At 52.5% G+C, this 26,970-nt stretch overlaps 8 protein-coding genes across 8 annotated transcripts; 4 read left to right on the top strand and 4 right to left on the bottom strand.

Moving 5' to 3' along the window:
• Positions 1–349: 349 nt before the first annotated feature.
• Positions 350–2,889, bottom strand: V8C40DRAFT_228916 (mRNA-binding ribosome synthesis protein NOC2). The gene has a single exon (XM_083212375.1). It carries the CDS (start codon positions 2,803–2,805, stop codon positions 448–450), a length of 2,358 nt encoding a protein of 785 aa, XP_083078670.1. The 5' UTR covers positions 2,806–2,889; the 3' UTR covers positions 350–447.
• A 233-nt stretch (positions 2,890–3,122) lies between these two features.
• Positions 3,123–4,575, top strand: V8C40DRAFT_228917 (uncharacterized protein). Its single transcript, XM_083212376.1, has one exon. It carries the CDS (start codon positions 3,778–3,780, stop codon positions 4,465–4,467), a length of 690 nt encoding a protein of 229 aa, XP_083078671.1. The 5' UTR covers positions 3,123–3,777; the 3' UTR covers positions 4,468–4,575.
• Positions 4,576–4,953: 378 nt separating this feature from the next.
• Positions 4,954–6,059, top strand: V8C40DRAFT_228918 (ESCRT-I subunit protein VPS28). Its single transcript, XM_083212377.1, has 3 exons — positions 4,954–5,152; positions 5,266–5,502; positions 5,577–6,059. The coding sequence occupies exons 1-3, from the start codon at positions 5,069–5,071 to the stop codon at positions 5,973–5,975; spliced, it is 720 nt and encodes a 239-aa protein (XP_083078672.1). The 5' UTR covers positions 4,954–5,068; the 3' UTR covers positions 5,976–6,059.
• V8C40DRAFT_2019 (ERMES complex subunit MDM12) lies at positions 5,834–7,538 on the bottom strand. The gene has a single exon (XM_083211992.1). It carries the CDS (start codon positions 7,427–7,429, stop codon positions 6,131–6,133), a length of 1,299 nt encoding a protein of 432 aa, XP_083078673.1. The 5' UTR covers positions 7,430–7,538; the 3' UTR covers positions 5,834–6,130.
• Positions 7,539–7,660: 122 nt separating this feature from the next.
• On the bottom strand, positions 7,661–16,329 carry V8C40DRAFT_228923 (1-phosphatidylinositol-3-phosphate 5-kinase). Its single transcript, XM_083212378.1, has 3 exons — positions 8,865–16,329; positions 8,193–8,797; positions 7,661–8,116 (listed from the first exon to the last, which is right to left on the bottom strand). Exons 1-3 carry the CDS (start codon positions 15,633–15,635, stop codon positions 8,020–8,022), a joined length of 7,473 nt encoding a protein of 2,490 aa, XP_083078674.1. The 5' UTR covers positions 15,636–16,329; the 3' UTR covers positions 7,661–8,019.
• A 309-nt stretch (positions 16,330–16,638) lies between these two features.
• V8C40DRAFT_228924 (uncharacterized protein) lies at positions 16,639–19,540 on the top strand. Its single transcript, XM_083212379.1, has one exon. It carries the CDS (start codon positions 16,914–16,916, stop codon positions 19,278–19,280), a length of 2,367 nt encoding a protein of 788 aa, XP_083078675.1. The 5' UTR covers positions 16,639–16,913; the 3' UTR covers positions 19,281–19,540.
• Positions 19,541–19,960: 420 nt separating this feature from the next.
• Positions 19,961–20,966, bottom strand: V8C40DRAFT_2030 (bola protein). The gene is made up of 3 exons (XM_083212005.1): positions 20,806–20,966; positions 20,631–20,737; positions 19,961–20,563 (listed from the first exon to the last, which is right to left on the bottom strand). Exons 1-3 carry the CDS (start codon positions 20,905–20,907, stop codon positions 20,323–20,325), a joined length of 450 nt encoding a protein of 149 aa, XP_083078676.1. The 5' UTR covers positions 20,908–20,966; the 3' UTR covers positions 19,961–20,322.
• A 2,988-nt stretch (positions 20,967–23,954) lies between these two features.
• Positions 23,955–26,913, top strand: V8C40DRAFT_228929 (acetyl-CoA synthetase-like protein). Its single transcript, XM_083212380.1, has 3 exons — positions 23,955–24,871; positions 25,010–25,314; positions 25,384–26,913. The coding sequence occupies exons 1-3, from the start codon at positions 24,436–24,438 to the stop codon at positions 26,626–26,628; spliced, it is 1,986 nt and encodes a 661-aa protein (XP_083078677.1). The 5' UTR covers positions 23,955–24,435; the 3' UTR covers positions 26,629–26,913.
• The last annotated feature ends 57 nt before the right edge of the window (positions 26,914–26,970 follow it).

Raw genomic sequence — 26,970 nt, forward strand, 5'->3', positions numbered from 1 at the left:
CTATCTCAACATATATCTACTTGCCTCTAGTATCTCTATTACCACTGCCCTTTCCGGAAACCTGCTACTGTCTTGTAAGTGTTTCGTGTGATACGTGCCGCGTCCCAGAGAAGCTTACTAACAACTGCTACCCACTTGTTTCTCATCTGTTATTTCTGAACAATCCTCAATCATTACCTCATCAGCCGACTTTATCTAATTGTCTAGTCCGAGTCAAAGGGCTAACGCTTTGTGTTTATGTGTTTTGCATACATAATACTAAATAGGTGGCTAATTCTGTGCGCAAGCTATTACACATTTCTCACTGAATAACGTGACATGGAATGATGGGCTGTTCGGTTAAGCAGAATTATATGAATCAACGACCAACTCGTTTCGTTTTTTATTTTAAAACTCTAAAACCGAAAACTCCGTATTATCTGACATGAATCAGGCTATATACAACATCTATTCTTCATCATCATCGTCCTCTTCTTCTTCCTCTACCTCTTCGTCGTCATCATTGCCTTCCCCTAGCTCACCATCCATATCAACCTCCTCGTCACTCTCTTCTTCCTCCTCGTTTGACAAATCCGCCTTTTCATCCTCTTTCCTCTTCCGCTCGTCCTCCTTTCTCGCCTCAGCCAGGACCTTTGCACGCTCGGCACGGGCGGCTGCCTGGCCAACGACGTACGCACCAAGAGGTGTCTTGGCAGCGTCAAAGTCCTTGAGGAAGGCGTCGACCTGGCTGCGGTGCTTAGGCGCAAAGTCGACCCTCGCGCGCTTCTCCTCGATGAACTTTGAGTTGGCCTCGAGCTTCTGCACAAGAACCGAAAACTGCGAGACGAGCTTGTTGTTCTTGTTGCCGCTGGACTTGGAGCTAACCTGCTTGAGCCATCGCTTGAGTTGGATGATGACAGGGAGGGCGAGTTCGGGGAAAGAGATGGATGTGGACCAAGTGTACATGAAGCTGCTCATCAGCTCGACCACCTCATCTCCGATGCCATCCTGGAAGACTCGCGTGCGGAGATATGACTTGGGGGCTCTGTAAGAGACGGCAAAGTCCATGGGCTTGAGTGTCGATGCCTTGGGAGCCTTCTTCATCTCGGCTGAGTTAAGCACCTCCAGCAGCGGTGAGGCGAGTGGGATGTAGACGTCGGCGGCCTGCGACAGGACCAGCAGTGAGCGGATGAGGTGGAAGCGGAGGGGGAAGTATAGTGATGTAGGAATGAGGCGCATGGCACCAAGTGTGACTTGGACAAGGGGGTAGATGAGCGGTCTCAGCTGGCTCTCCTTGCCAGCCTCGGCTTCCTTCAGGGGCGTGCAGTGCTCAGCGAGGACGCGGGCCCAGAAGTCGAGAGAGTGAGTAAACTGCCAGTTGTAAACCATGCGGAACGAGTTGTTCTTGTTGTTGACGATGCTGTTGCGGAGATGAATGGCGAGCTGGCGGATGAATGTAAAGGCCGTGGTGTAGCCAATGGCAGGGTCGATGCCCCAGAGCCCGGCGGCGGAAAACTTCATCATGTCGATACCAGCGAGCGTGTTGTGGTTGGTGACTCGGCATCCCTGGACAAGGCCCTGGTAGACGGCCTTGAGGACGGTTTCCCGGATGCCCTTGTCTCCGATGATGACAAGTCGTCGAATGACTCGGAAAGCGGTGACTCGTGACGAGTGGGAGCCGGCAGCTTGAGACCATAGGTTGACCATGGCCTTAGCAAGAGCCTTGATGAGCTTCTTGAAGGACAGAAGGTATGGGAGAATCTCCACGATGGCCAACAGAGTGACTGTGATTGTGCCATCGTCCGAGAGTGTGCTGAGGAGGTGCATGATGGAAGAGATGTAAGACTTCAAGAGCACGGACAAGGCCTTGAACTTCTTTCCCTCCGTCTGTACATAGACCTTGCCGGCTGCTGACTCTTTGGCAGGGAGGTGGTGGTTCATAACCACTGGAACCTCTTTCAAGGCAAGCAGCAGAATGTCGTTGAATACTTCCGGGCTGTTGATGGACCATCGCTGATCCGCTTGGCCCTCCTCGTCGGCCTCGTTAAGATGAGCAGCGCATCGGAATGCGAGCACCACTTGTCTAGTTGCTCGCAGAGAGTTAGTCTCGGCCATTGCTTTCCTCCAGCCTGCAATGGTGCTGCGAGTCAGCTCATTGTTCTGTGCGGGCTCCTCTTCTGCCTTGCTGCCCTTCTTTCTCTTCTTCTTGGGGAGCTCCTCGTCAGCATCTTCCTCGCCAGCGCTAAGCTCGTCCACCTCTGCAAGATCTGCATTCTCGTCGAAATCCAACAATTCTGAATCATTCTCCTTGAGAAACTTGTAAAACTCGGGGTCCTTCTCGGCAAGTCCCTTCATGGCTTCTTTGCTCATGCCAAGGCCAGTAGCTTCGCCGTCGTCATCGCTGTCGTTGTCGCTGTCGCTGGCAACGGGCTCGCCACCAATTGAGACTTCCGAATCGCTTCCTTCGCTTGCATCTTCCGCATCTTCCTTGGTTTCGTCTCGCTTTCGCTTGCCAAGCTTGCCAGCCTTGCCGTTCTTGTCGATGATGTCCTCGAAACCGCCCGAGAAGAAATCGTCGACGCTCATCTCAGTGACCTTCTTCGCCTTGCCTCCGGCTGGTTTCTTGGCAGGAGTAGCGGTAGCATCTTGGCCATCTTTTGAGCCCTTTATGAACTCGGAATCTTGGGCTTTCCTCGACTTCTGCTTCTCTCTGATCTGCAGCTTCTGCTTGAGCTTTGCGCCGGCCTTTCTCTTGTCCAGAACACCCTTTAGGTGATTCTTTTCGAATTTTTTGGTCGCTTTCAAATTCTTCTTGGAGACACCCATTCTGGATAATCTGCTACAGCCACTGATGGGGGCCGTAATCCAGGATTCCGAAGGGTAAAATGGAAAAAAAGATAAGAGAAAAAAAGATGCCGATTTGGAAAGCAGAAGCGTCGCGCCTCGACGTACCAATTGCGCTTTCCAAAAATTTTCGGCCGCCGACTTATCGATAAAGAGTTCCACCGAAAGAATATAGGCGGTCAGGAAATTCTGCCGCACTATGGATTACAGGTACCGATCTGGTAGTGGGGCACTGAAGTTGGTGTAAGTGGAAGCTTTTTGACTGACCATTGCTATAGTACCCTTCTTTGCTTCCATCTCCTGGCCTTCAGTCGCGATTGACGCTGCCGGGAGTGCCAACGGCCTTTCTATGCGTAACATTTGCATATTCTACGGAAATATGTCAAGCTGGGCATTTTTCATGCTCGCCTGTCTGGCTTAGGTGGTTCACTCAAGTTAAAGTTGGCCCATGGATCAAGTGGCTTCTTCTACTCCAGCCCAAGGTTCTACCCAGGAGTGAGTAGATAAGCCTCTTAAGAGGTAGCTGTAGCCTGGCCGTAGGCAGAAGCCTCAAAGCAGAACACTTTCGCCGAATATTAATATTTATAAGATTTACAAGTCTTATGATGAACGCAAATACAGCCCAGCAATATCCAATGCCAATCTGCAGGCTTGTTGAGGATTCGGTAGGCTAAAGTAGTTGTTGGATATTCTTTGGTGGTAACTTTTTGAGTAAACTCTATAAGTTGCAATCGCTGCCTAACGGTTAGCCACATAGAATATGCGCAGGTTTTCGATCCCATCTCTTGCATATGTATATATATATATGGCCTTCTTCCCTTCTTCCCACACACAATTCCATATTCATCGATAGTTCTACTCGTCCCACAACACAGCAAAATACGAATCCTATTTATATATCGGCAATAACTATTCGACACCTCAAGTCCATATATATCACTAAAAAGCTCAACTATGGATCGGACTATTAAAGCTCTGAAACGGCCGATTACCACAGTTCGGCAGGTGTGGAAAGATTACCAAGTTGGGCGAGCTATACGCCACAATATATTCGAAAGCGACCCTAAAGAGGAGGAATGTGAAGAGAGGTGCGATGAAGAGTGCCAGGTAGCCTGCAGGAAGGAGAACAATGAGACGTGCAAGGAGGGGGACAATGGGAAGTGCAAGGAAGAGCACGATGAAAATCGCAATGAAGAGCGCAACGAAGTGCGCGAGGAAGAGTGCAGCGATCCAAACGAGGATCAATGCAAGGACAACGAGGACCAATGCGAGGACAACGAGGTGTCTTCATCTTCACAGCCCACCGCATGTAGAACTGCTGAAGAAGAAGAAGAACGAGCCGCCCAGGTTGCCGCACAACTCAAAATGAAGAGACAATGGAGATCGAATACGAATGGAGAATTTCTCTGGCGTTATGAGCAGGTGGTGGATGAGGAAAGCAACTGGAGAGGGACTTGGGTGTTGGAGGTGAATGACCTAAACGCCATGAATTGGGGGATAGAGGAAGTGTTCACGGTGGTCGAGGGTAGGAGGAAGAGAAAGTATGTGCGAAAGCCAACTCGTCAACTACCATTTCCTATTGGACAGGAAAGAGAATTATTGCCGTCTGAAGGAGGACAGGATGACAGCAAAATCAGATTTTGATGGTCTTGTTGAGGAAAAAGCCAAGAGCCTAAGCTGGTAACGGGCTGTCACTTGAGCTGCCTTGGGGTGGGAGAGGAGATGGCCATTTGTTACGCCATCTCATTAATGGGGTTTTGGATTTGAATTATCTCTAGCATAGTGTTCTTAGGTAGATAGCAATTATATCAATGTTGTTTGTTCACAGCTGACCTAGATTGGCTCAAGAGATCTTGTTAGTGTTTGATGCCTCTTATTTCTTCCAAGCAACATAGCAGCTGTACCAGCGAAATCTTGAAATCTTTAATGTGGTTTGGTCCCGTTTTCTTGGTTCTATCTTTTACTTTCATACATTTTTTCTTTTTCTTTTTCTTCACCTTTTTCTTCAGCTTTACCTTCAGTATTGTATCGGTAGCAGCCACAGAAAGAACACGGGGCGGTGAAGAAATTCTGCCGGACAGCACCACTAGCTTGCAGCTAGTGCCTTTACAGTGGCTCAAAGTGGGCTGTAAATAAGCTGTCGCAACACCACTATAAGTGTCGTCACCACCAGCTTCACCAGCTTCATACTACCAAACTCGACCCATTTCGCTTCCTCCTCGATGCCTCGCCTCAATCCACCATCATGAACACGCGTCAGAGCTACGCGCCCACTCCTCACAGCTACGTCCCCAACACGAGTCTGTCTGCCACCATCAACCTCGATGAAGTAAGTAACTCTCGAACTCCTCTCCTCCACCTCGCTTCCTTAGTATCATCTTGCGTGACAAGAACAAGAACAAGACACAGCTAGCTAACCCTGATACCTCTGCTGCACAACAGGAGGTGAAACTCAGCAACACCCGCGCCGAGCGCGACCTCCAAGACTCTCTCGGCGAGCTGTTTAGCATCATAGTCACGCTGGATGAGCTGGAAAAGGCGTTCCTCAAGGATGCCGTGCCCGAGGCCGAGTACACGGACATTTGCGAGCGCTCGCTGAGGCAGTACAAGGCGCTGCTGGCGGACGAGACGATCGCGGCCGAGTTTGGTGATTTGGAAGACTTTAAGACCAAGTGGGAGGTAAAATACTCCCCCAGCTATTGTTTCAAACATTGAAGATGTACGTTATGTACCTCAGCTAACACTGACGGCAGCTCGACGTCCCCCGAGCGACAGAGCGTCTCCGAGTAGGCATGCCCTCCACAACCATCAACGCATCTTCTTCCGCCCCCGCGGCCGCACCCCCAACCGCAGCCGCAAACAACACCAGCGGCGTGCTGATCCTCGAGGCGACGCAAGAGTTCATCACCTTCCTCGACGCCGTCAAGCTCGGCCTGCTGTCCAAGGACCAGCTGCACCCGCTGCTCTCGGACGTGATCCAGTCAGTGAACCGCGTGACGGACAAGGACTTTGATAACAGGGGCAAGATTGTGCAGTGGCTCATCACGCTGAACCAGATGAAGGCCTCGGACGAGCTGGGCGAGCAGCAGGCGAGGGAGCTGGAGCTGGATATTCAGCAGGCGTATCAGGGGTTTAGACGGACTTTGACATGAGAATTTCTCTTTTTTTTGTATGATGTAGTAGCATGCTTCCGTTGTCTATATAGAAATACAATACCAAATAATGACCCATGAAAATGCGAGTAATAGGAGATGGTAATTGCGTTACGTCTCCTTCAGTCCACCAGCCCAGAGTATCATTCTCCCTATCACACCAGGAACGTCCAGAAACTTGGATACACAAACTCCTCCTCGAATATCCTCCTCACCTGCTCCAACACAAATCTCTCCACCTTGCCCACATTCTTCAGGCTCTGCCGCCCGCTCTCCCGCTCGCCAATCTCGCTCTCGACCTTAATCTCCTGCAACAGCCCACCGAATCTGCCTCCAGGCTGCTTCTTGCTAGTTGTCTGCACATCCCCTCCTCCTGTTGATGTTGTTGTAGTAGTAGTCGTAGTTGTTGACGTCTCCGTCGCCCCCTCACCATCCGGTCCCACCGCAGCCAAAGCATCATCCGGGTTCAAAAAGCAAAAATGCACCCTCTTCCGTATATGCGCCAAAACACCCACCCCATCAAACGTCAGCCCCGTAATATTCAACTTGAGCGGAATCCCAACAAAGCTCGGCATCGGGTAATCCAGCAAAATCTCCGCCGTCAGGTTCAGCCGCACGTCGCCCGAGTAGCGGATCCGGAACACGGCCTGCACGTCCTCGACACGGGGCTCGCGCCGCGGAGACGCCGTGCCTTGGTCGGGATCGGGCCTCTCGTCGTCCTCGACAGCAGAGCCGCTGATGGGCCCGTGGCTGGTTGACGGCCGAGACGGAGGGCCGAGAGTGCTCGACACGTCTGACTTGGCCATGCCGGACCCTGATCCCGAGGTCGGATCTAACGCCTGTAGGTTATCGAGGGAGCTGAGCGATGCCTCGCGGCTGTGATACGGCGTAGGCTCCGAACTGGGCGCCGTCGAGCCCATCCAGCTGCCACCCAGATGAGCGCCCGCAACCGCCGCCAACGGCGTCTGCGTGCCCGTCGCCAGATGCGCCTGAAAGTAGTTCCTCCCCGGTCCGCCCAAGATCCCCGGCGTCGACGTGCCCAGAAACGCCCTGCCGACGTCGTGCCCGCTCACATTCACGCTCGGGCTGAAGCCCATCATCTCGCTCTTCAGCCCCCTCAAGCCATCCTCGCGCCTCCTGTTTCCAATCAGCGCCGCCGCGGCTGCAATCCTCTCCCGCTCCGCAGCGCTCTCATCCTCACTGCTCTCTTCGCTCGACTCCTCGTCATCCTCCAGCTCTTGCTCGTAGAAATCTGGCAGCGGGTCCGTAATATCTTTTAATTCCAGCTCCGGCGGAATCGTACCAAAGTCGAATCCATGCACATTGACGGACCTAATGAAGCGTGGCAAAGGCACCGTCTGGAATTTGGTGTGGATAAAGGTTCTGATGCTCTCAGCCAGCGCATCGCCGTCCGGCCCCGTGGTCAGCGTCTCCCAATTGAGATCAATAGACATTGGACAAGGAAAATGGAGAAATGAATTAAATCGAGCAATTAAAAGCCGCACAGCAGCTGTTGGACATTATAGTACAGAGTGTTGAAGGAGCTGGATTGTTAAACGAGTGTTGAAAAGCTTAAGAAGAGCATCGCTGAATGAGTGGGGTTGTTAGTGTCATGAATACCTCACTCAGCTTCACTCATTCTTTTCATGGCGGCGTCAACACACAATCACATCACCACAGTAGCATTATAGACCAGAAAAAAAATGAATTCTTGAAATTAAGCTATTTCCAAGGAAAATTACACGGCTTGAACAAAAACCTTTTGCAATTTCGTCTTTCTAAGCCAACTTTAAACTCCGTCATATAACATTTAGGGTATCTCGCTGTTGCTTCAGTTAAATATCATCCCCCCCAACACATGCAAGAATAAGCGTGGACAACTCTTCGACCAATTCTGTAAAAGAAACGCAATGGGGCGAGCCTGGATGCCAATACGCCAACGCCATGATAAGGAGAATCCGCCAAGGGGCTGTTGCATACCCCAGCGAACTGTTCAGTGTAAACTCTGTTATTCTCTTCTTTCTTGTGTTCCAAGGCAATTCTCTCAAGCCTCTTGGTCCTCAAATCGTGCTCGACCATATAGCATGTTATACTGAGGCTTGTTGAACAGGTGCCAGCAGTTGGGAGCTTGCAAGATGTATCTGTGGTGTGATTAGCCCGCAGGAACTAACAAACAACACAGAGTATGCTACTCGAAAGATGTAAAATGAGACTTACCTTGCCATGGCCTCTCTGAATCGAGACTTGTATTCCTTCGGACTCGTCACAGTCGGTCTATTCCGACCACCACCCGCGAAACCGCGATCCTTGATCCAACTTTCAAGCTTCTTGTCCCACGTATATGTTCTGATGCAATCAATGATGCCGACGACTAGTTCTTTTCTTCTCTCGTCGACTGCAATCATCAAAGAGTAGTCCATTACGTTCTGTCGCGCCAGGAACAACGTATCGTTCCAAACCGACGCCCTCAGGAGCTTCTTGGAGTGTTCGCGCGCAAACAAGGGAGATTCATAAATGTACTCCACCATGTTTTCGTCCAAAAGGACTTCGTTCTGCTCGCCGGTTGCATTGATTTTGCGGTTGCGCATCGAGCCCTTCAGGTCAAAGATTCTCGTTGGAGATCGGTCGTAGAACAAATTCTCTGTAACCAGCAGGTCCAACTTGATGTCTGTTCCAGTCACTGGGTTTTTAATGACGACTTGGAAAAATCCCATCATCTTTGCGATTACAGAGGGCAAGTCATGGAACAGTGCCTCGGCCATGATGCTAAAGTATCCTGGCGCAAATCGCAAGAATGCTGATGTCTCGATTGTCGAAAGTGACTGTATGCAAATATTGGTTAGCGGAACATGAAAACCTCTCGTCACCCAAGATCCTGGTTTTCCTTACCTTCAAGACAAGTCGATCATCCAGAGTCTTCAGAAAGACGGATTTTGTTTTACCACCCTTTGAATCCCACTGGAGGCACCGTGACAACGACTCCACAATACGCTCAGAAACACCACACTTTCGTCGAAGAGCATCGAATTGCTCTGCGTAAAAAATCTTGCAAGTCATGACCGCGGCACCTTCTTTGAATTGATACTTGAGGTGCGTGCCAGTGGATCGGAGCAGACTCTTCTCCAGCTCTGTTTCATCAGCGGCCCAATCTGCGCTGTCTGATACTGGGGCCGATTTGGGACCAATGTTGAAGTCTTCGACATCACCATCGAAATTTCCGTCTACATTGCTCTCCACATTGTCATCCGCAATTTCATCTGGAATATCTGTTTCTCGGAGCATAGTCTGGTGTGCATCTCGCCGGATGTTGGCCAGCTTCTCTTTGTAGTCATCGCTGTTGAGAGCCAACGCAATAACCGAGCTCGGCTCGTCTTCTCGCACAATAATATCCGAGTCCACAAAGATGTGGTCAGTGGCATTGACAGGGTATTCTAACGCAGGCCACCCGCTTGCTGATCGCTCGGCCCAAAAGTTGGTCAGGTACTTCATCAAGCTCATTTTTTCATGCTTTGGAAGCTCAAGTGGAATTTCCGCGTTAGAGTCGGCCATTTCTTTGATGTCGGGCATAAATTCGTCGGATACTGAGGGCTCAGCGTCACTAGTACCGCCCTCGTCGTCCGAAAGACCCTGGCTTGTGTTCACGTTGACGCTATCATCATCCCATCGGACTTGACCATCTGATGGCAGGGGCGGTTCGCTAGGAGTTGGTGGTTCCGTCTGCGACCCTGGCTTGGGTAATTCTTCTCGCTTGCCTCCTAGAGGAACTGAGGACGTATCCTGCGACTGGGACTGCGATTCGATGTCCTGCTCTGTACTTTGTTCGCTTGTTACAGCTGGCTCGTCAAATGCTTCATTGACGTTGTCGTATACTTGTACAATTGCCTGCGTCGATGTCTTGGGAAGCATAGGACGAGGGTTTCGCATACTAGCCGCACGCTTCTTACGGTCTCGGATGCGCTCCTTCTCAAACTCCCTGCTGAACTCCCTGCTGAGCTGTTCAAAGTGCTTAGCTAAAGTAGTAACTTTTGATTCCTTCTTCTTAGGGACAAGACGTGGAATGCTCGATCCGGCTATTTTGCCTCGATTTTTCAACACGCTTAGACCGAGTCGCTCAGACAGTTTTTTCTCCGATTTGGTGGAGATTTCTGACTGCTGATCTGAATTGTCTGGCACCTTTGCCACTGACTCGGAAGAGCCAGACGATTTGCCCAGAGACTGTAACCTAGCCAATGTCCGGGATGGCTGTGATGCAGCTCTAGTCACTGGTGGCGATGTGCTGGTGGTAGACTTTCGTCGAACGCCTTGTTCCGAGACCTGTCTTGGTGTTTCCATATCGGCGGGTCTCTCATTGGAATCCTGCGATGGTCTTGGCTGGGCAGATTTTTTCAATGCGCTTGCGTCAATCCTTTCGCTGAGAGACCGCCCAGAGATTGAAGAGTTTGTGGGACTTCGAGCCATTCTGACGGGTGGTGATGCTGGCACCGCATCTGGCGGAGTTGTTGCAGCAGGAGCAGTTTTAGCATCCTCATTGCCAACAGCGGTTTGGGAATCTTGAATCACAACAGGGGCCGTGCTGGCCAAATCTAATGGCTGAACCTGCTCCATGGCGTCTTGCGTTATTGTCTGCAGTGGACCGTCACCTTCAACATCAATCTTTTCTCCGGCAAGCTTTGAAGAAGTGGCACTTGCTTCCATGCTGTTGTCAGTGAAATCTGTCGGTTGTGTAGACTTCTCCTCTGCCTCGGAAAAGGTTTGAGATGGGCGCTCTTCGCTGTCCCCGGCAGATCCTGTTCCTTCATTGGAGCCAAGGGATTCCTTGGACTCGTTGTCGGTGAAAATCTTCTTCAGCTGCAACATTGTGAGTTGTCGCATGTCTTTATCTCCCAAGAAGTCTGCCTCAAACGTAGCAAAGACTTGATCCCATTCGCTAGCCGTCTCCAACATTTCTCGAACAATGATGTTGAACGGGACAACCTCATAGTACTTGGAATTGACGTAAATCTCTTGCAAGCGTTGGATCATAAGGGCTTCCTCTTCCTTGGCCTTTTGCTTCAGTCGGTCCAGCTCTGCTTTGCAAGACTCAGCCTTTTCAGGGAGGACACTATCGATCCTAATGCTTTCGAGCCGGGCAATCACGGAGGCCATGAATTTTGCCCAGCGCTCATCCATCTTTCCAAAAATGTCATTCTTGAGCCTAAGGTCATTGCTCACTTTCCACGTCAATCGCGCCCGCGGTACAACAATTTCCAGGAGATCGATTGGGTCCCAGTGAATCCGAACACGAGAATCGTTTAGACTGAAGTAACGAACATGGTCTTTTTGATGGTCGTGGGGGCATTCCATGGCATCCTTCATGCGTAGGCCGCGTCCCCAGTACAAGAGTTCCAGATACTTTCCAAAGGAGTACTTGAAAGTAGTCTCAGACATTGCTATCTCCTCCGAATCCTTCTGACAGATCTTGCAATAACTCCACATGGAAATTCCATCGCCCAGTTCTGGTGACCTAGGAGGGGCGTTCGGGAGATGCTCCACAAACACCGTGATCCGGAACTGGTCATGGACAAAAGTACGATGATGCTGAGCCATTTTGCGGTCGCATCCGTTGGAGTCGCATATTTCATCTTTGCTGTTTACCAGGTATTCGATATACTGGCCGAGGGTACAGTCTGGATCCATGCTGCTATCTTCGCGCTGCTCATCGTAAAAGTTGATGCCGACTAAGCTGGGCTCCGTACAGGGAATTTTCGTTTCGGTGCAGATGACGGAATACAGTATGATTATATTTTGGTGAGAGTAAGGGTCAAACAAGTCCAAGTTGCCCTGGATATACGTCTCCCACTGGCGAGTTTGAGTCTGGTAATTATAAAGAGCCTTGTCGTATTCGGCGTCATGCACCGCGTGGAGAATTTCCATAATTTGACGAGGCGCCTTCTGGCCAAGCTCTTCGACCATTTCAGGTTTGATAAGCTGAAAATTTGGAGGGCCACTCTTTTCCAAGTCTTCCTCAATCATGTCCTGGTCCCTCAAGCGTTTGAGATAGAACAGGCGCCTTTCTTGCTCGCGAGCTTTCATAAGAAGGTACGGCTGAGTGAACCGCACATATGGCGACACCGAGAGAATCTTGGTTTCATATTTGGCCACCATGTCGCTATAGAATGTCGGCATGGGCACGTCGTCTGGAACCTGACTGAATGTGGAGTCATGGGTGTGAGATTCATGTAGCGATAGCAGCCTAGGTGGTTCAGAAAGCATCTGGTCCAATGGAGGCTGTGACAAAGCTTCGTCTGTGCCTCCGAAGCTTGAGCTATCCATCGTCAGCTGTGAGGGCGGCTCGCTCTCGCTCGATGGCTGGTTGACCACAACAATGGGGCCGGTTCTGCCACCGCTGTTGTTTGTATGACCAACCGAGTTCAGTGACCGGATGCTTTCATTCAATGCTTGGAAGGAATTCGACATCGACGTCGAGTCGTTGGCCTCAGGAGGCTCGACGGACTCATCCCGCAAAAGACTGGATTCAAGTTTGAGATTGTAAACGACGTAGACCATGAAGTCGGTGATGTATTTCATTTTAGCAAGGAGAGCATCGCTAGCTCCTCGAAGTGTAATGGTACAGCCGAGCTCGGGTCGACACCCGGAAAGAAAGATGTAAGACTTCTTTCGGCCTGGGTAGTCATTGTTCACAAAGGTCCTGACCTCAAAGGCACTGCACCTCCCGACTTGAGCTTCTAACATGTCAAGAGACTCAATGATCTTCGTCTCGGTACATCGGGCGACGGCTGCAATCACTGATCGCTTGACATTGAAGGCTACCGAAATATTGGCTTCGGAGAGGTACTGCAAAGCCAAGCCAGAAATAGTCTTCTCGGCAAGCAGAACTTGAGGTTTAAGCTGCGCGATCCTGTTGACAACGATTCTCAAAAATTCTTTCTCTTGAGCAATGACCGGCTCCAAGCTCATAAATTGCTGCTGGTGTCTCTGGTATTCAATCGGAAACCCGACAAGTAGAATCCTAGGGTTTGTGATTTTGCGTGGCATGCTTTTCAATGCAAGATTCTTGGTGAAGACTATGCCAGAGATGTAGGATGTGTCGCCAGGTTTTCCTCCCGGAATTCTCTTGAGCTTCACATAAGTCCGAATATCCATGGATTCGCCATTCGCAACGTCAGGGGATACATCATCAGTGGCTTGTAAGAGGATGGGGACCAGCGCCTTTTGCCATGCCCCGGGATTAGGTATATCGGCATCACGCAGGAGTTGATAGAGGAGCTTATCGACATGCTTCAGGCTGGATTCATTTAGCTTGGTTTTGGCCGCCTTGCGTTTCTGTAGGGAGTTGCTTCTGGTCAGCTGGGTCCCGCTGTGGCTTGGGTGAATGGAGTTATCCACGGGAAACAACAGCTCTGACGATGCTGATGGTCCCTTGTAAACGGATTTAGGACGTGGGGATCCAAAATGATGAACGCTCCCGCTGACATTGCTGAGGTTGCGGCGTCGGTTTGTCCTACGATGGCTAGAAAAGCCAGGTGCCATTTCATCGAGCCCAAATCCACTTCGGCTAAAGTGGCTCATTCCGCTGACGCTCTTTTCGCCGCCTCTATGGCGGTGGTGTTGCTGCTTCTTGGATGTATTCATGAGTGCCGAAAGATTTGACTTGTCAGGGTCAAAGCTCGTGGAAGGTATCTCAGCCGACGCGAGGGTCGCAAAAATACTGCCGACCTGCTGCTCGTCTCCGCTAGAGTCATCCGACATGAAATCTGCCAACTCCGGATCGATGATGTTGTCATCATGGAAAGCTGGGAACTTTGTTCGTCTGGCATTTTCTTCCTGAATACCCTTTCGAAACGGAGCCTGATCCGGCTTGATTCTCCCTAACAATCCATGCTTTGAATGATGCCTCTTGTGGCCGGCAGATGACTGCGGTCGACCAGAGGAAAGAGACTTGAGGGAGCGAGACGAGCTTGGTCGGCTCAGCTGTGGAGCACCAATCTCCAGAACAGATGAATTGGGGTTGGACTCTTTGACTCGACGGGCGGCCTGTATCGTCATCATTGGCGTAGTTACTGGTCTTGAAGTCTCCGAGCCCTCGATCACTTCTGGTTCCTTGTGGTGCTGTGCAAAAGCTACCGTTGATTTCCTAGGATCCTCCGTGCCAAATATTCTCGGTAGAAAGGACTGCTCATCTCCAGAATCCTCAGAGGCACTTGCATCAAATCGTCGAGTGATGACATCAAGACAGCGTTTGCAAACTCTAAGAGAGCCGGGAAGGCCGAATTTGTCACCTGGAATGACAATGGTACACTTCGAATCGAAGATGAAGCCGCACGTTCGGCAGTGGTGCTTCCTGCGGAACGCTGTGAATTGAGATTGACAAAGGAAACACTCTTTTACTGTTTCGTCCTTCATCCAAAACTCCTTGCTTAATATCTGCCTGCGCATTCTGTCTAGCTGAGCATTCATCTGGTCTGATGCCCCTTGGTGGCCGTGGCTCGCGGTGGTGCCGGGGATGCGGACATCACCGGATCTCGAGCGCTGGGGGTTGGATTCTTGAGAGAAAGAATTATGATGGACTGAATTGTGAGCATTTGTGCTAATAGGGCTAGCTTCAGCCGTTCCACGGTCAATAGACGAGTCTCGTGAAGCGTATCTAACGTGATTTGAATGGCTAATACGATCAATGACGGCGGGCTTTCGTCCGATATTATCGGGGGACAGCAGAGACGATGCGGCAGAGGGACTTCGCGAGTGAAGTGTTTGCAGCGGCGACATCAGGGGAGCTTTTCCCTTGACTGGACTTAATGGAGCGTCGCCGCTTGCCCCTCCAACGCTGGAAACACTCTCGTCTCCTTGCGACCCCGAAGGAACACTGCCTTCTGGTGAATCGACGGGCGAGAGGCGGGTCTGAAAGCCTGGTCTGCCGGTGCTTCCTCGACGTGAACTCTGAGCCGCGCTGTCTTCAGTATGAGCAGAACCACGGCTTGGCTCTCGTTTTCTCGCGGAAGTGATGGTGGGCTCGGCGGCGGTCACATCGCTTGTGGCGTTTGTCGGAAGGCTCTGCCGACTAGATGGATGAGATTTGGAGCTGCCGATCAAGCTGATGCTTCCAGACTTGGATGTAGCGGGCATTTGCGGCCGGCCATCCGTAGGACCGATAGAAGTTGTGGGAGAAGAAACATCAGGTGGTGCTGGCTGAGACGATGTGCTGGATATTGTCGCCCCTGTTTCGGCGCGGTTCAAGGAAGATATAGAGGGCTTCGACCGATGTCCCTCACCACCCGTAGATGCCTTTCTAGTTAGATTTTCCAGCTTCTCTGCGTCGTCCTCTCGCTGCGCCGCCTTGGACGAGCTAGCCGCACCAACCGCTACTCGAAGTCGGCTGTAGAGACCGCTTAGACCTTGCTGTACTGTCCCGCGACTCTCCGTATCTGGGACGATTACCGGAGGAGGGGCAAAAGATTCGTTGAAAAGAGTGAGTGAGTCGGTTCGGCTGGCCGCGGTATGTATCTGGTCGAGGGCCTGTGCCATCTGTTCCTTTTCGAAGGTGGAGCTCACAGAGACAGAGTTGATGGAGTCACGGCGGTCTCGCGAGTTTGTAGGAGAGATGAGGGAGCCGGAGAAGGAGGAGCCGTCGAGGGGCTTCGAGATGGATATATTGGTTGCCATGGTGGGATATGGCCAACAAGACGAGAGCTGTGCAAGTCACAAGTCGCCTACGCCAGATGCGATCTGGATGCCTTGCTCTATGCTATGTAGGTGTGGTGCAACGACACGGGCATGGAAGGGAGAGGGCACGAAAGGTATGTAAACACCAGGCCGTCGCTCAGGCGTCTATTTCCAAGCGAAGGCGCATCCGAAACGTTGCTGGCATGGTGGTGTAGGAGAAACAACGAAGAGAAGCTGTCGAGGTCTCGAGGGCAGCGCTTCGGAAGGCTTGGGGCAACAACTTGGAACTTGAGCTTGCTTTGTCACAACCCGAGCGTTTGTGATGCAGGCCGCGGGGAGCTGCTGATGCCGCCGCCGTACCTACGTCAGTGCGGGATGTGCAAGTACTCTGCGAGCTATCAGCCGCCTGGGAGGTACAAGCACAAGCACAGGCACAAGCAGGATGGGTGCTGTATGTAGGCGGGCTGCAGGTGAGAATATGCGAGACAGAAAAGCAGAGGCTCAAGATGCGGTGCGTGCAGATGAAATGCAGGCAGAAGCAGTTGGCGAGGGGCTCCAGATGTCGTCAGTGGTTGGGAGGCAACGAGGCACCGCCCGATTTGGCAGATGCCCGACGATGTTGCTAGTACCGCCTATTCGAGATTAGAGAGCAGAGCTGCGCAACGATCCAATATTTTGCCCGTCGAGTGCTTAGTACTGCGGATTTGATAATGTCACTGCTAAAGCCTAAGCACCTCTTGGAAGCTCGTTATCATCCTCGTGGCTCCCGTCGACAAGGTACCTGCTGCTACCTGATACCGGTCCTCGGCCAGGTATCCGGGTACTTCCACCAGCAGCAGCAGCACCAGCGGCAGAGGCGGTGGCGGCGGTGTCGCGGTCTGGAACGTTTGTACCAGAGTACTTGTCATGCAACAGCCATGCGCTAAGGCCGCCCGTACATCCCCCGTATATTTAGTACGAGTGCCTGTTCCCGTGCTCTGTATCTTCCAATCCAGCACCCTGCGAACCCCCACTCCCAAGACGCGATCTGAATCCTCAACTCCAGAAAAAATTCCTGGACCGCGTTTTGCGACGTCCCGCTCGCTTGCATGGTGTTTGACATTCGAGTCATGGGATCGGAAGCCCTGTCAGCGCCCAACGAACTGCCTCGGATTGCCTGACGAATCTGCCATTGTTGAGCTTCGTTTGGCGGGACTCGGCACTGCTCAACAGTCACCCAGCTCAGCTCTCTTCTGTTGCTGCTGCTGACGAGGTGCAAATGCACCGCCGGCGCATGAGATGAATCCCGACCAGCCGCCGGATTCATCGTCAATGTCTGTCACGACCTCGCCAACCCACGATGTCGCCAAGCTGATGGGCCGCCGGAGCCTGAGCAACATCCCCAAGGACCAGAGGACGCTGCTGGAGCTAGAAAACCCGTGGGCTGTTGACCAAAGAGACGAGCCGCACGGATTGGCAACTGTCCCGAGCCACGTTTTAAAAACGCTGAAAGAAGCCTTTATTCGCCTCAAGGACGACAATGAGAAGGAGAACCCTAAAGACAAGGAAAACCCTGACCCTACTCCCGCCACCAATGACCGTGACGGGCAGAATGGATATTCCCCCGGCTCATCACCAGCGAGATCAGACAGTGCACCTCCGTCTTCGCCGGGAGTTCCGATACCATGGTCGCAGTCTCCAGCGAAATCTAGAGCCCAGCAGGACGATGAGATGTCCGATGCCGGTTCACCCATTGACGAGACACCCTCAAGTCCGGTGCCTGCACCACTCACCCAGCCGCCGCTCTTCCATGGTACACCGAGTCCTAGCCCTTCTTCAAGTGACAGCGAGCCCGAGGATCTCGAGATGGAGCTCCCACAAGCTCAGGAGGAAAGCCGCGAGGCCCCAATAAATCGCGAGGCTCCAATTAACCCCGCAGCTACACGGATGCATCTGACAGTGGCATCTCAGGAGCCCGCAAGCTTAGTTACAAGTATGGTCACCACTACAAATACGCCTACATGCGCGCAGCCACGGGTTGCTTCTACTGCTTGTACTTCGTCTGAAGATCCAAAGTCGTCGGTGTTGCCAGTTGATCCAGCTCACGGTCGGTCACGACGAATGAAGCCGATTGAATTTAGTGAGGATAGCCCAAAAGTCACTGTGCGTTCGACGAACCAGGGCCCTCTCAAGCGCATGCCTTCCACGCGAGCACTTCCCGAGGAAAATGTCCCCAATTCGGCTTCTCTGAGCTCGAGTAACTCAGCCCCTTACCGTGGCGGTAGACCCCAGAGCTCGCCATCTCCGCCGCCTCCTACTCCTCCACCGCACAACTTCCCCGTCAAACATATTACCCCTCAGAATAGGACGACTGGGCAACGTGATGGTATCCGTAGTCGAGATATCTCTCCTCACCGCCAGACTCCCATGCAGCAGCTACATCGGATACAGGCCGCAGGAATGAATGCGTTTATAAGTTACCACGCGGAACCCTATAGCGCTTTTACCTCTACGTACCCCGACTACATCACAGTTCATTCGGGCAACCTATTATCCTTCATTCAGGCTTGCGTCTATCTAGAAATGCTTCAAGAAGATAGGGCAATACGCGAGTATTTGTATGATGATTTCATCCGGGCCTGGTCAAGCGGCTTTTTGACATATGTCCAGAACGCGGGCCCTGGCCAGGAGCCACTCCCCGCTGTCCAATGGTTCAATATGCTAAAAGGCCCTATCCTCTTCAACCGCATGTGTATAAATTCAGGAAACATTGGCGCTGTTCTGAACGCATATCCCGAGGATGCTGCTAGGGTTAGAGCCATACTTCATGCCTCTAAAGAGGCAAGTGAGAGTCCAATATCAGAACCACAGCCAGAACAAGGGGTAGAAATGGAACTGGAAGAAGAACAAGAGCCGGAGCCGGAGCCAGAACCGGAATGTGTGCCTGTGCCTGAGCCTGAGCCCGAGCATCGGCGTCAACGTAAGAGGCGTGTCGTGGATTTGGACAGCGACAATGCAATGGATATCACCGCGACGGAAGAGAGCCGAGTTGAACCACAACTCCCTCCGCCCACGAGAAAACCACCATCCTTGCCAGCACCATCACGAGCAGCACCACCACCACCTCCTCGGCCTTTGTCCCCTGAGCTAGGGAGCGATGACTTTGACTTCCCTGCCCTTCCACTTGTACTACAATCAACATCGGGACAACAGTCGCGATCCCGGTCACGACCACACACACATGAGCCTCAACCTCAATCAAGACGTCGGCCAGAGCCACGATCAGAACCACAGCCACAACCGCAATTACAGCCGCACAGAGAGCTAACATTACCTCAACGACATTCCCCCAGACGCCATCAACCCGCCCCGGTACCTATTCCCCCGGTACCCATTCCCCCTATCCCAGTTGCTCCTCCCTCCACAGCTCCCGCTTTATCAACAACCAAGCGGACCAAGTCTACCAACCCCAGATCCTCCCCCCGCTCAACCGACCACGCCGGGAAGCTAGTCCCCAGAGGCCGCTCCGTGCCTAGCTCCAGTCGCCGAGCGATTCCGAAGCTGCGTAAGCGATCGACCGAGGAGCGGGCGCGGATGAAGGAGCATTTCCGGAAGATGGCCTCTTCCTCATCGACGAGCTTTCTCGGTGGTGGCGTCGAGAATTAGTTATTGAATCGGGAGGAAAAGGTGGAATTACGGGCATGAGGAGAAGTGAATTGGTTAATGATGTAAACGTATATTATGCAAAGCGTTGGGTCAAGAAAATAATGACAAGGCAAGGTTGGATAACCGGAGCGATATATTGGGCGTTTATAAATATTTAAATGAACTCGGGAACATGCCCCTAATGATGAATGATACCCTGAAGTTATCACTGAGAATGGCCTAACGATGAATGATACCCTCAAATTAGCACTGGGAAGGGGATACGAGAAAAGAAGCAATTATGTCTATCTTTGTTTCCTTGTATTGATTTTCATAAAGGAATCTGGTTCTGGTCTATTTTGGTCTGGGACAGCGTTATGCATGGGTAACATGTTCAGAAACTGATAAAGGAAAAAAATAAAATAAAAACATCGGGACATATCGCGTATCTGTTACCCCGATAAAACCCGTCTACTTTCAACAATAAGAAAGAAGGCCGTGATGAAGAAAAGTAGAAGAAGAGAAGAAGTAAAAAAAAAGTAATAAAGTGAGAGAAACAAAACAACCGACTCCCTGAGGAGTACTAGCGAACCATCTAATCCGTCTCGTTCCAGAAAGGTAAAATAAATAAATATTTCAAAACCACAGCGAATATTTTAACGCCAGTAATTCAAGTTTTTTTTTTCTGTAGTCGTTTTTTTTCTTGTAGTCTCTGAAATGCCGAATGCAAAATGTGTATGGTAAAAGCAAATGACATGGCCACCAATAGCCCTGTGAGAGGTTTTCATCTTTTTTTATTCCGTTTGCTGACTGATGCCTGGCGTCTGAAAATCGAAATGGCGGATAATGGAGGAAGCAAAGAAAATGGTTTAGAGAAGTGTTTCATGGCGCGTCGTGCAAGCATTAAAATCGTTGCGTTGATACAACGCGGTAGTATCCACCTGGGACCATTGCGATATCGGGCCGTGGCGGGGACAGTCGTAGAATCGTCGATGCGATGCGAGCAAATCAAGTACCTCGCATAAGGAGTTTGATTCGAAATTCAAAACTCCCAGCGCTGCATCTAAGCTTCTGTCGGCTCCGTCTTGGACTCGGCCTTTTCGGTCTCCTTGGCCGCCTCCTTGGCTGCTGCTTCGGCGGCCTTCTTCTTTTGCTGACGCTTCTCCTCGTCGGGGGTCAGGGTCCTCAACTGGAGAGCGTGGATGCCTCCCTCCTGGGCCATTTCATCCCGCAGCAGAGCGTAGATCATTCGATGTCTTGCAGGCTGCATCTTGGCAGCGAACGAGTCAGAGATGATGACAAGACTGGGATTGGCGTTAGTAAGGCCAGAAACAACGGAATGCGATTTGGTGCTAGTGCATGGGCACATACCGAAAGTGCGTTTCCTTGGAAGTGACGCCCTGCATGGCCTTGTGGTGAGAGTGGAGGTGCGAGTCATTGTAGATCTCCAGCGTGATCGGGCTCAGAGCCGCGGTCAGCTATAGCAAAAGTGTTAGCATACGCAAATAATATGGTGCTTAAATAAAATAAATTAACATCCACGAACCTTGGCGCGGATTGCGTCTTCCAGAGGAGTTGCCGAAGTTGAGCTCATGGTGGAAAGTTGACGGCTCACGTTGGAGAAGCCGAGAGCGTATCGCCGATACATGATTCTGGAAGGAAGAGGAGAAAAAAAGATTGTCGTTGTTAGTGGAGCTGGTTGCGGCTCTGCTGGCGGTCCCTGTGCGCCAGACGGAAATCACGAGACTTGGTGTGAAGTTGGCTGGTAAGAGGCGGTCGCGGGCTATGAGCCGGCAGAATCGAGATTTTTTTGACAGTGGGCAAAATCAAGCAACAGCCGGACGATGGAGGCAAAAGGCAGCAGAGAATTGGCCTGTAAAAAAAGAGGCAAGGAGGCGTGAGATGGAGAGTGAGAGTGAGAAGAGAGATGGGAGAGAAGAAAATAAGGCGTCTTGAGCCGGGCTGGCAGACGGAAAAGAGCAGCGGCCAGCTACTATTAAATCATGGCAAACAAAGTGAAATTCGGTGAAGTCGGTGAGAACCAGTGCGCCATGCATGACTCCTCCAGAGTGGCGGCGATCCAATCACGGCGTCGACAGGCCCCGGGAACCATGGAGCGGTGACGAGGGAAAAAAGCGGCGGGTTCCTGGACGCTGGGCGTGGTTCCAGCTTTGCATATTCCAAGTTGCAAGTGGTTGCACCAGCCAGGGGGGCCGAGAAAGGGGCATCGCAGGAAGGATTCCCACACGCCCCCAGCACACGGCCGAATGGGTGCATGGGATGGGGGGGCCTTTGTTGTCTCTTTTTTTTCTTTTCTTCTTTCTCTGGTCGCCTTTTTTTTTTCTTATTCTCCCGTTGTCTTGCTGTACGACGTGTTATTCGTTGATATCCATAGGTACTTGACTGGACTGGTTCTAAAATTGGACCGTCAACGAGATGGTGCGAAGCTAGTTGCGCCACTGCTTGACCTTTGATGCTCGTTGTGGAGGACCAAATGCTGCTGCTTGCATTTTGCAGTCTTGGTCCCAAGTGGTCGACCAAACGACAGTGCTTGTGCTTGGAGGCCACGGCTAGAAGCAGGGAGCTGTACGAGGTACGGAGTCGTGACAGATGTATGTAGCAGCAGGCGGGAGTCAGGAGTCGGCACAAGCACCAATGCCTAATCCCGCCATCATCACATCACCAGTCAGTCGGTCTCGTCGACAAGACAGGGAGACGGCGTTGATCCAAACATCCATGATGCTCTACCTTTCTTTGATAGTGCTTGTAATACTCGGTAAAATGAAACAAAGGACGCCAAAAGCCACCATGGTAGGTAACTAGTATGCCGTAAACGCCCGACTACCAAGAATGCTTTCGTCACTAAGTCATTTCGTTGTCTCCTTTTTGCCTGCTTCTTCACCTCCTCTTCCTCGTGCTCTCTAGTCCGGGCACCTGTAAGACTTCCTTCAGCCGTCCATGGCCAGTATCGGCAAGGGGGGGTCTCTGCCTGCAGGGCTGCTTGCTTTGCTTGCTGCGTGTCCTCGCCCGGCAATTGGGCCAGTCCGGGTGCCACGCACCACCCACCTGGTCGGGATGGGAGACCGCCCTTTTTAGCTCGTGTCCACCGTCTCGATCGAGCCGTGATGTGATGAGGTAGCATCTAGTCAACAGGCAGTATAAAGTAGTACGCAGTAGTGCCTGTGCTTGTATGCGAGCCCGTCAAGGGGGCCCTTCTGGCGGTGCAACCACGCGAGCGCGGTGGAGAGGCGGCATGGAGAGATGTTGGGGAGAAGATCAAAATTGCCATGCTGATGCTCAGGAGGTATCTGCAAGTACCTTACCAGTTGCTGCAGCAGCCTCACTCTGGGAGCACCTACATGTAATACTCGTACATGTACCCGTGCCGACCTGCAAGGCAGGCGGTGTTACAGGTCATCTTGTGTTTTGTTCTGCCAGTGCAGCCATGGCATGGGATGGAATTGGGAATTGCAGGTACCTGGCAGTACTCGTACCTTGTAGGGAGTAAGTAATACTACGCCGTCCGCCTGCAGCTAAATGGATCGGATATCATGTCTGTGCATGTGAGGAAGCAATTTTTTTTTCTCTGTGCGCTCTTCACTCTCTCTCCCTTACATGCCAACGGGACGAGTTTTTAGGCGTCTCGGAGAGAGTAAGATGAATCAAATAGTACCGTTTCCCACTGTCTGTGTCTTGTGTCCAAGGCCATCTCATCTCATCTCGTCTCCATGTAACCCAACCCGTGTCACTTTGCACACACCGTGATTCAAGATCAACTCCCTCCTCCCGCTCGCCGCCAGTCCAGTCTCCAGCCGGCCGGGTCGCTAAACTACCTAAACCCATCGCCGAACCTAACGTGACTGACAGCAGATCTTCTGGCAAAAGTCGGGATGCTGGTTGGCCCATGCTTCTCACGCCTCCTCTTTTTCAGTGACCGCCCTATTGCCTTGCAACACCCCTGCTCTCAACCAGAAAGTGGCGGTCCCCGCTCACTCTGCACCTTGACCTTTTTTTTTTCTCAGCCTTTTCTCTGGCTCGGGTATGGACCGTATGGGGGACGGGGCCAAGGAAGCAAAAGGCCTCTGCTTATTTCCTCTCCGCCTTTTTGTGATATTTCTCCCGCCTATTTGCTTTTTCGTCGGTCCCTGCTAGCCTGCTGGCACTAACACTAACACAGTTGAGGTCAGGAAGCGTGCGGCCATTTGACCAAATCGCAATCGTTTGATCCCGTGGCTTTGTGCAACACACACAGAGTCCAGACTGCTGCTGTGCGTTGTGTTGTGCAACCCCTACTTGAAGATATGGCTTGACCGCAAGGTGCATGTAGACATGAGCACATGTAAATGGATTGATCAAATGGATGCTATTGGATCTGAACATGGCCAGTCGGAACGTGACGTCTACTGTAGTGAATCCAGCCCGTCTTTGCTGTTAGCGGACTCGGCCGCTGAAACAGCGCTAAACGCACAGCGCTGGGCAAGCCGCACAGCAGCCAGCAACTCGCCACAACAACCCCCCGGCCACGGCGCCCAGGGCCCGATCTTCCGGCGGCTCGTCCAGCATGCGGCCCAGAAACTGTGCCGACCCGGATGCGAGCCCCGGCCGCTACATCTGGCTCCCTAGTCAGCGCTGGCTAATCGCGAGTCGAGCCGCCAAAATCGATTCCACGTTCCATCCTTCTGCCTCGTGCAAACCCTTGGATTGAACCCTTGGAGCAACGCAACGCCATTGATCCTTTCACCAACAACCACCAGCATCGCATCAGCACTGGCCCGATCGCTGGTTCGTTCCGGACGCTGCTTGACTCGCACGCGCAGCACGACAAGGTCGGAAACGAGGCCGCAGACGCATGGCCACCCCCCTGTCTCGAGACTCGACGCTCTACCCCTCTTGCTGCTGCATCTCTGCTTCAAGCTTGTTCTTTGCCGGCCTCCAGCCTCTCTGAGTCTAAGTCTGAGTCTCAGTCTCTAGTCTCGCCTCTATCCAGTCCTAGTCACAGTCACAGTCATTACAACCAGTGTTGGATCCATTGATTCCATACCACTGTCAACTAACCGGCAGATACACCAAAGCATTCATCACCAAGTCCCTGCTTATCCACCTGCCTTGCCTGGTCCGGCTATCCTCTCTTCCCTTCCCCCCTCCCCTCCCCCCTCATTCCATCCCAATCACATCAATGATCGTCTTCTCGGCCTCACCAGCCCTGCGGCGTCTCGCCTTGGCCTCCCGGCTTCGCTCGCATGGCCCCTCTTCTCTGCTTCCATGCCGTCGCTGCGGGGCCACGCCTGCATCCTCTTCCCACTCCCTCTTGTCTGCCTCGCTCTTCTCTCTCTCCTCCTCAGCTGCAGCAGCCACTAGCATCAGCATGAGGATGGCGTCGACGTCTGCCACCTTGCCTCGTCTGGCCATCTTCGAAGCCGTGGCTCGGCACGATCCCGATGCCCTCGCCGTAGTCCACTCCTTGTCTGGCCGCCGTTTCACCTACGGCCAGCTGCTTGGCGACGTGCGCCGAGCGAGGGCCCGGCTGCTCGAGGCTCGTGGTAAAAGCACTGACGACGACCTGGACGGCGAGAGGGTGGCCCTTCTGGTAGAGAATAGCTACGACTACGTAGGTGAGCGAGCCCTTTAAAATACACACACATTAATAGATTAAGAATCTTGATGTGTGTTGTTCATGTACCTGGTATACGAGGACACAACTCGCTGATACCATGTCCCCCGCGTTCTCTTCCGCGGGAGACATCAAACAGTCACCCTCCTGGCCATTCTGGCCGCCCGCTCAATAGCCGTACCTCTGTCTCCCGCCTTTCCCATTCCCGAGCTGGAGTATGTCCTGAACCACAGCGAGGCCTCGTTGCTCGTGTCCTCGCCCAAGTTTGCCTCCAAGGCCCAGCAGGTCTTGGCTGCAGATTTAACGTCCAAGCCATCCCACGTGGAGCTACCCAAGCATGCCGAAAGTGCGGCTGTAACGGGGGAGAATGTTCCCTTGGAAGACGACGCCAACCCGGGACAGGCTGGTCTCATGCTCTACACGTCGGGGACGACTAACAAGCCGGTAAGAAACGCCTGAGCACAACTCTCCATTCTATCCCTCGTTCTCCTCGTTCTAAGAATCTTTCTCCAGAAAGGCGTCCTGCTCCCCCAGTCTGTCTTAACCGCCCAGGCCCGCTCTCTCCATGAAGCTTGGGAATACTCTCCTGCGGATCACCTCCTCCATCTTCTCCCCCTCCACCACATCCATGGCGTCGTCAACGCCATCTTGACGCCTCTGCTTGCCGGGTCATCCATCGAGTTTATGTTCCCATTCAACGCCGATGCCGTCTGGAATCGCCTTGCCGCCCCGTATCTCCCCTCATCCGAGACCACCAACGGCAACGGCAACGGCATCACCACCAACGGTGACGCTGCCTCAAAGTCTTCTTCTAAGCCCAAAGTCACCTTCTTCACCGCGGTCCCAACCATCTATAGCCGTCTCCTCAATAGCCACAAGTCCCTGCCCCCTCCCATCCAGGATGCCGCTCGCCAGGCCGTCTCCCCCTCCAACATGCGCATCAACATCTCTGGATCGGCCGCCCTTCCCACCCCCATCAAAACGGCCTGGGCATCCCTCAGCAACGGCAATGTCCTCCTGGAGCGCTACGGCATGACCGAAGTCGGTATGGCGCTCTCCTGCGGCCTATCCTTCGCTGACCGTGTCGACGCTTCTGTCGGCTGGCCCCTGCCCTCCGTCCAAGCCCGCCTCGTCGACGTCGACACCGCAGAAGTCATCCTGCCCGGTGAGGAACTCGACGCCCAAGGCCGCGAGCGCTCCGGCGAGATCCAGCTCCGCGGTCCCACCATCTTCAAGGAGTACTGGCGCAACCCAGCCGCCACCGAAAAGGAGTTTACGGCTCCCGACCTGGACGGCAACGGCGCCTGGTTCAAGACGGGCGACGTCGCCGTCCGCCGCCCCGTCCCGACCGCCGGCCTCAACACCGCCGCCCAGCCCTGGGCCCAAGGCCCCCTGTACTTCATCCAGGGCCGCAAGTCCGCCGACATCATCAAGACGGGCGGCGAAAAGGTCAGCGCCCTCGAGGTCGAGCGCGAGCTCCTCTCCCTGCCGCAGGTCGCCGAGGCAGCCGTCGTCGCCGTGCCCAGCGGCTCCTGGGGCCACAAGGTCGGCGCCGTCGTCGTCCTCGACCGCTCCGTCGCGGAGAAGTGGTCGGCCCTGGAGATGCGCCGCGCCCTCAAGAGCCGCCTCGCCAACTACAAGATCCCGCAGGTCATGAAGGTGGTCGAGAGCATCCCGCGCAACGCCATGGGCAAGATCAACAAGAAGCAGCTTGTCAAGGCCATCTTTGCTGATGAGCATAGTGGCGATGAAGCGTGAGCCTTCTTTTTGCTTCTCTCGTAAAACAGTATTTTTTTGCCATTCTTGATCACCCTTGTGAATTACCTATGTATGGTGTTGGTGTGTGGGATAGAAGGGGGCCAGATAGATAGCTGTAGGCAAACATCTCATTAACTAGATGTTAGAAAGAGACTCGAGGGGAGTGAGTTCAATGGTTAGTAGGTAGTCACAAGGTTGTGCTATTAGCTGTAGCACATCAGATGGTAAAAAAATTATCTTGAATAAAAAAATAAATGCATATAAAAATAGCACATCATTCTTGGCCTAAACATCAAACATCTATTTTTGGGTAAAAGTTCCTTGTTTGCTTCCTCGCCAACC

Source organism: Trichoderma camerunense (assembly GCF_050948025.1).
Source record: "Trichoderma camerunense strain CBS 138272 chromosome Unknown V8C40scaffold_1, whole genome shotgun sequence".
NCBI classification, from domain to species: Eukaryota; Fungi; Ascomycota; class Sordariomycetes; order Hypocreales; family Hypocreaceae; genus Trichoderma; species Trichoderma camerunense.

Coding starts and splice junctions, on each gene's coding strand:
- V8C40DRAFT_228916 (XM_083212375.1), bottom strand. CDS start 2,805: ATGGGTGTCTCCAAGAAGAATTTGAAAGCGACCAAAAAATTCGAAAAG.
- V8C40DRAFT_228917 (XM_083212376.1), top strand. CDS start 3,778: ATGGATCGGACTATTAAAGCTCTGAAACGGCCGATTACCACAGTTCGG.
- V8C40DRAFT_228918 (XM_083212377.1), top strand. CDS start 5,069: ATGAACACGCGTCAGAGCTACGCGCCCACTCCTCACAGCTACGTCCCC. Junction 5,153..5,265: donor CCACCATCAACCTCGATGAA/GTAAGTAACTCT, acceptor GCTGCACAACAG/GAGGTGAAACTCAGCAACAC. Junction 5,503..5,576: donor ACTTTAAGACCAAGTGGGAG/GTAAAATACTCC, acceptor CACTGACGGCAG/CTCGACGTCCCCCGAGCGAC.
- V8C40DRAFT_2019 (XM_083211992.1), bottom strand. CDS start 7,429: ATGTCTATTGATCTCAATTGGGAGACGCTGACCACGGGGCCGGACGGC.
- V8C40DRAFT_228923 (XM_083212378.1), bottom strand. CDS start 15,635: ATGGCAACCAATATATCCATCTCGAAGCCCCTCGACGGCTCCTCCTTC. Junction 8,798..8,864: donor ATGATCGACTTGTCTTGAAG/GTAAGGAAAACC, acceptor ATTTGCATACAG/TCACTTTCGACAATCGAGAC. Junction 8,117..8,192: donor TTCAGAGAGGCCATGGCAAG/GTAAGTCTCATT, acceptor ATCACACCACAG/ATACATCTTGCAAGCTCCCA.
- V8C40DRAFT_228924 (XM_083212379.1), top strand. CDS start 16,914: ATGAATCCCGACCAGCCGCCGGATTCATCGTCAATGTCTGTCACGACC.
- V8C40DRAFT_2030 (XM_083212005.1), bottom strand. CDS start 20,907: ATGTATCGGCGATACGCTCTCGGCTTCTCCAACGTGAGCCGTCAACTT. Junction 20,738..20,805: donor AAGACGCAATCCGCGCCAAG/GTTCGTGGATGT, acceptor CTTTTGCTATAG/CTGACCGCGGCTCTGAGCCC. Junction 20,564..20,630: donor TCCAAGGAAACGCACTTTCG/GTATGTGCCCAT, acceptor CGCCAATCCCAG/TCTTGTCATCATCTCTGACT.
- V8C40DRAFT_228929 (XM_083212380.1), top strand. CDS start 24,436: ATGATCGTCTTCTCGGCCTCACCAGCCCTGCGGCGTCTCGCCTTGGCC. Junction 24,872..25,009: donor GAATAGCTACGACTACGTAG/GTGAGCGAGCCC, acceptor GACATCAAACAG/TCACCCTCCTGGCCATTCTG. Junction 25,315..25,383: donor CGGGGACGACTAACAAGCCG/GTAAGAAACGCC, acceptor ATCTTTCTCCAG/AAAGGCGTCCTGCTCCCCCA.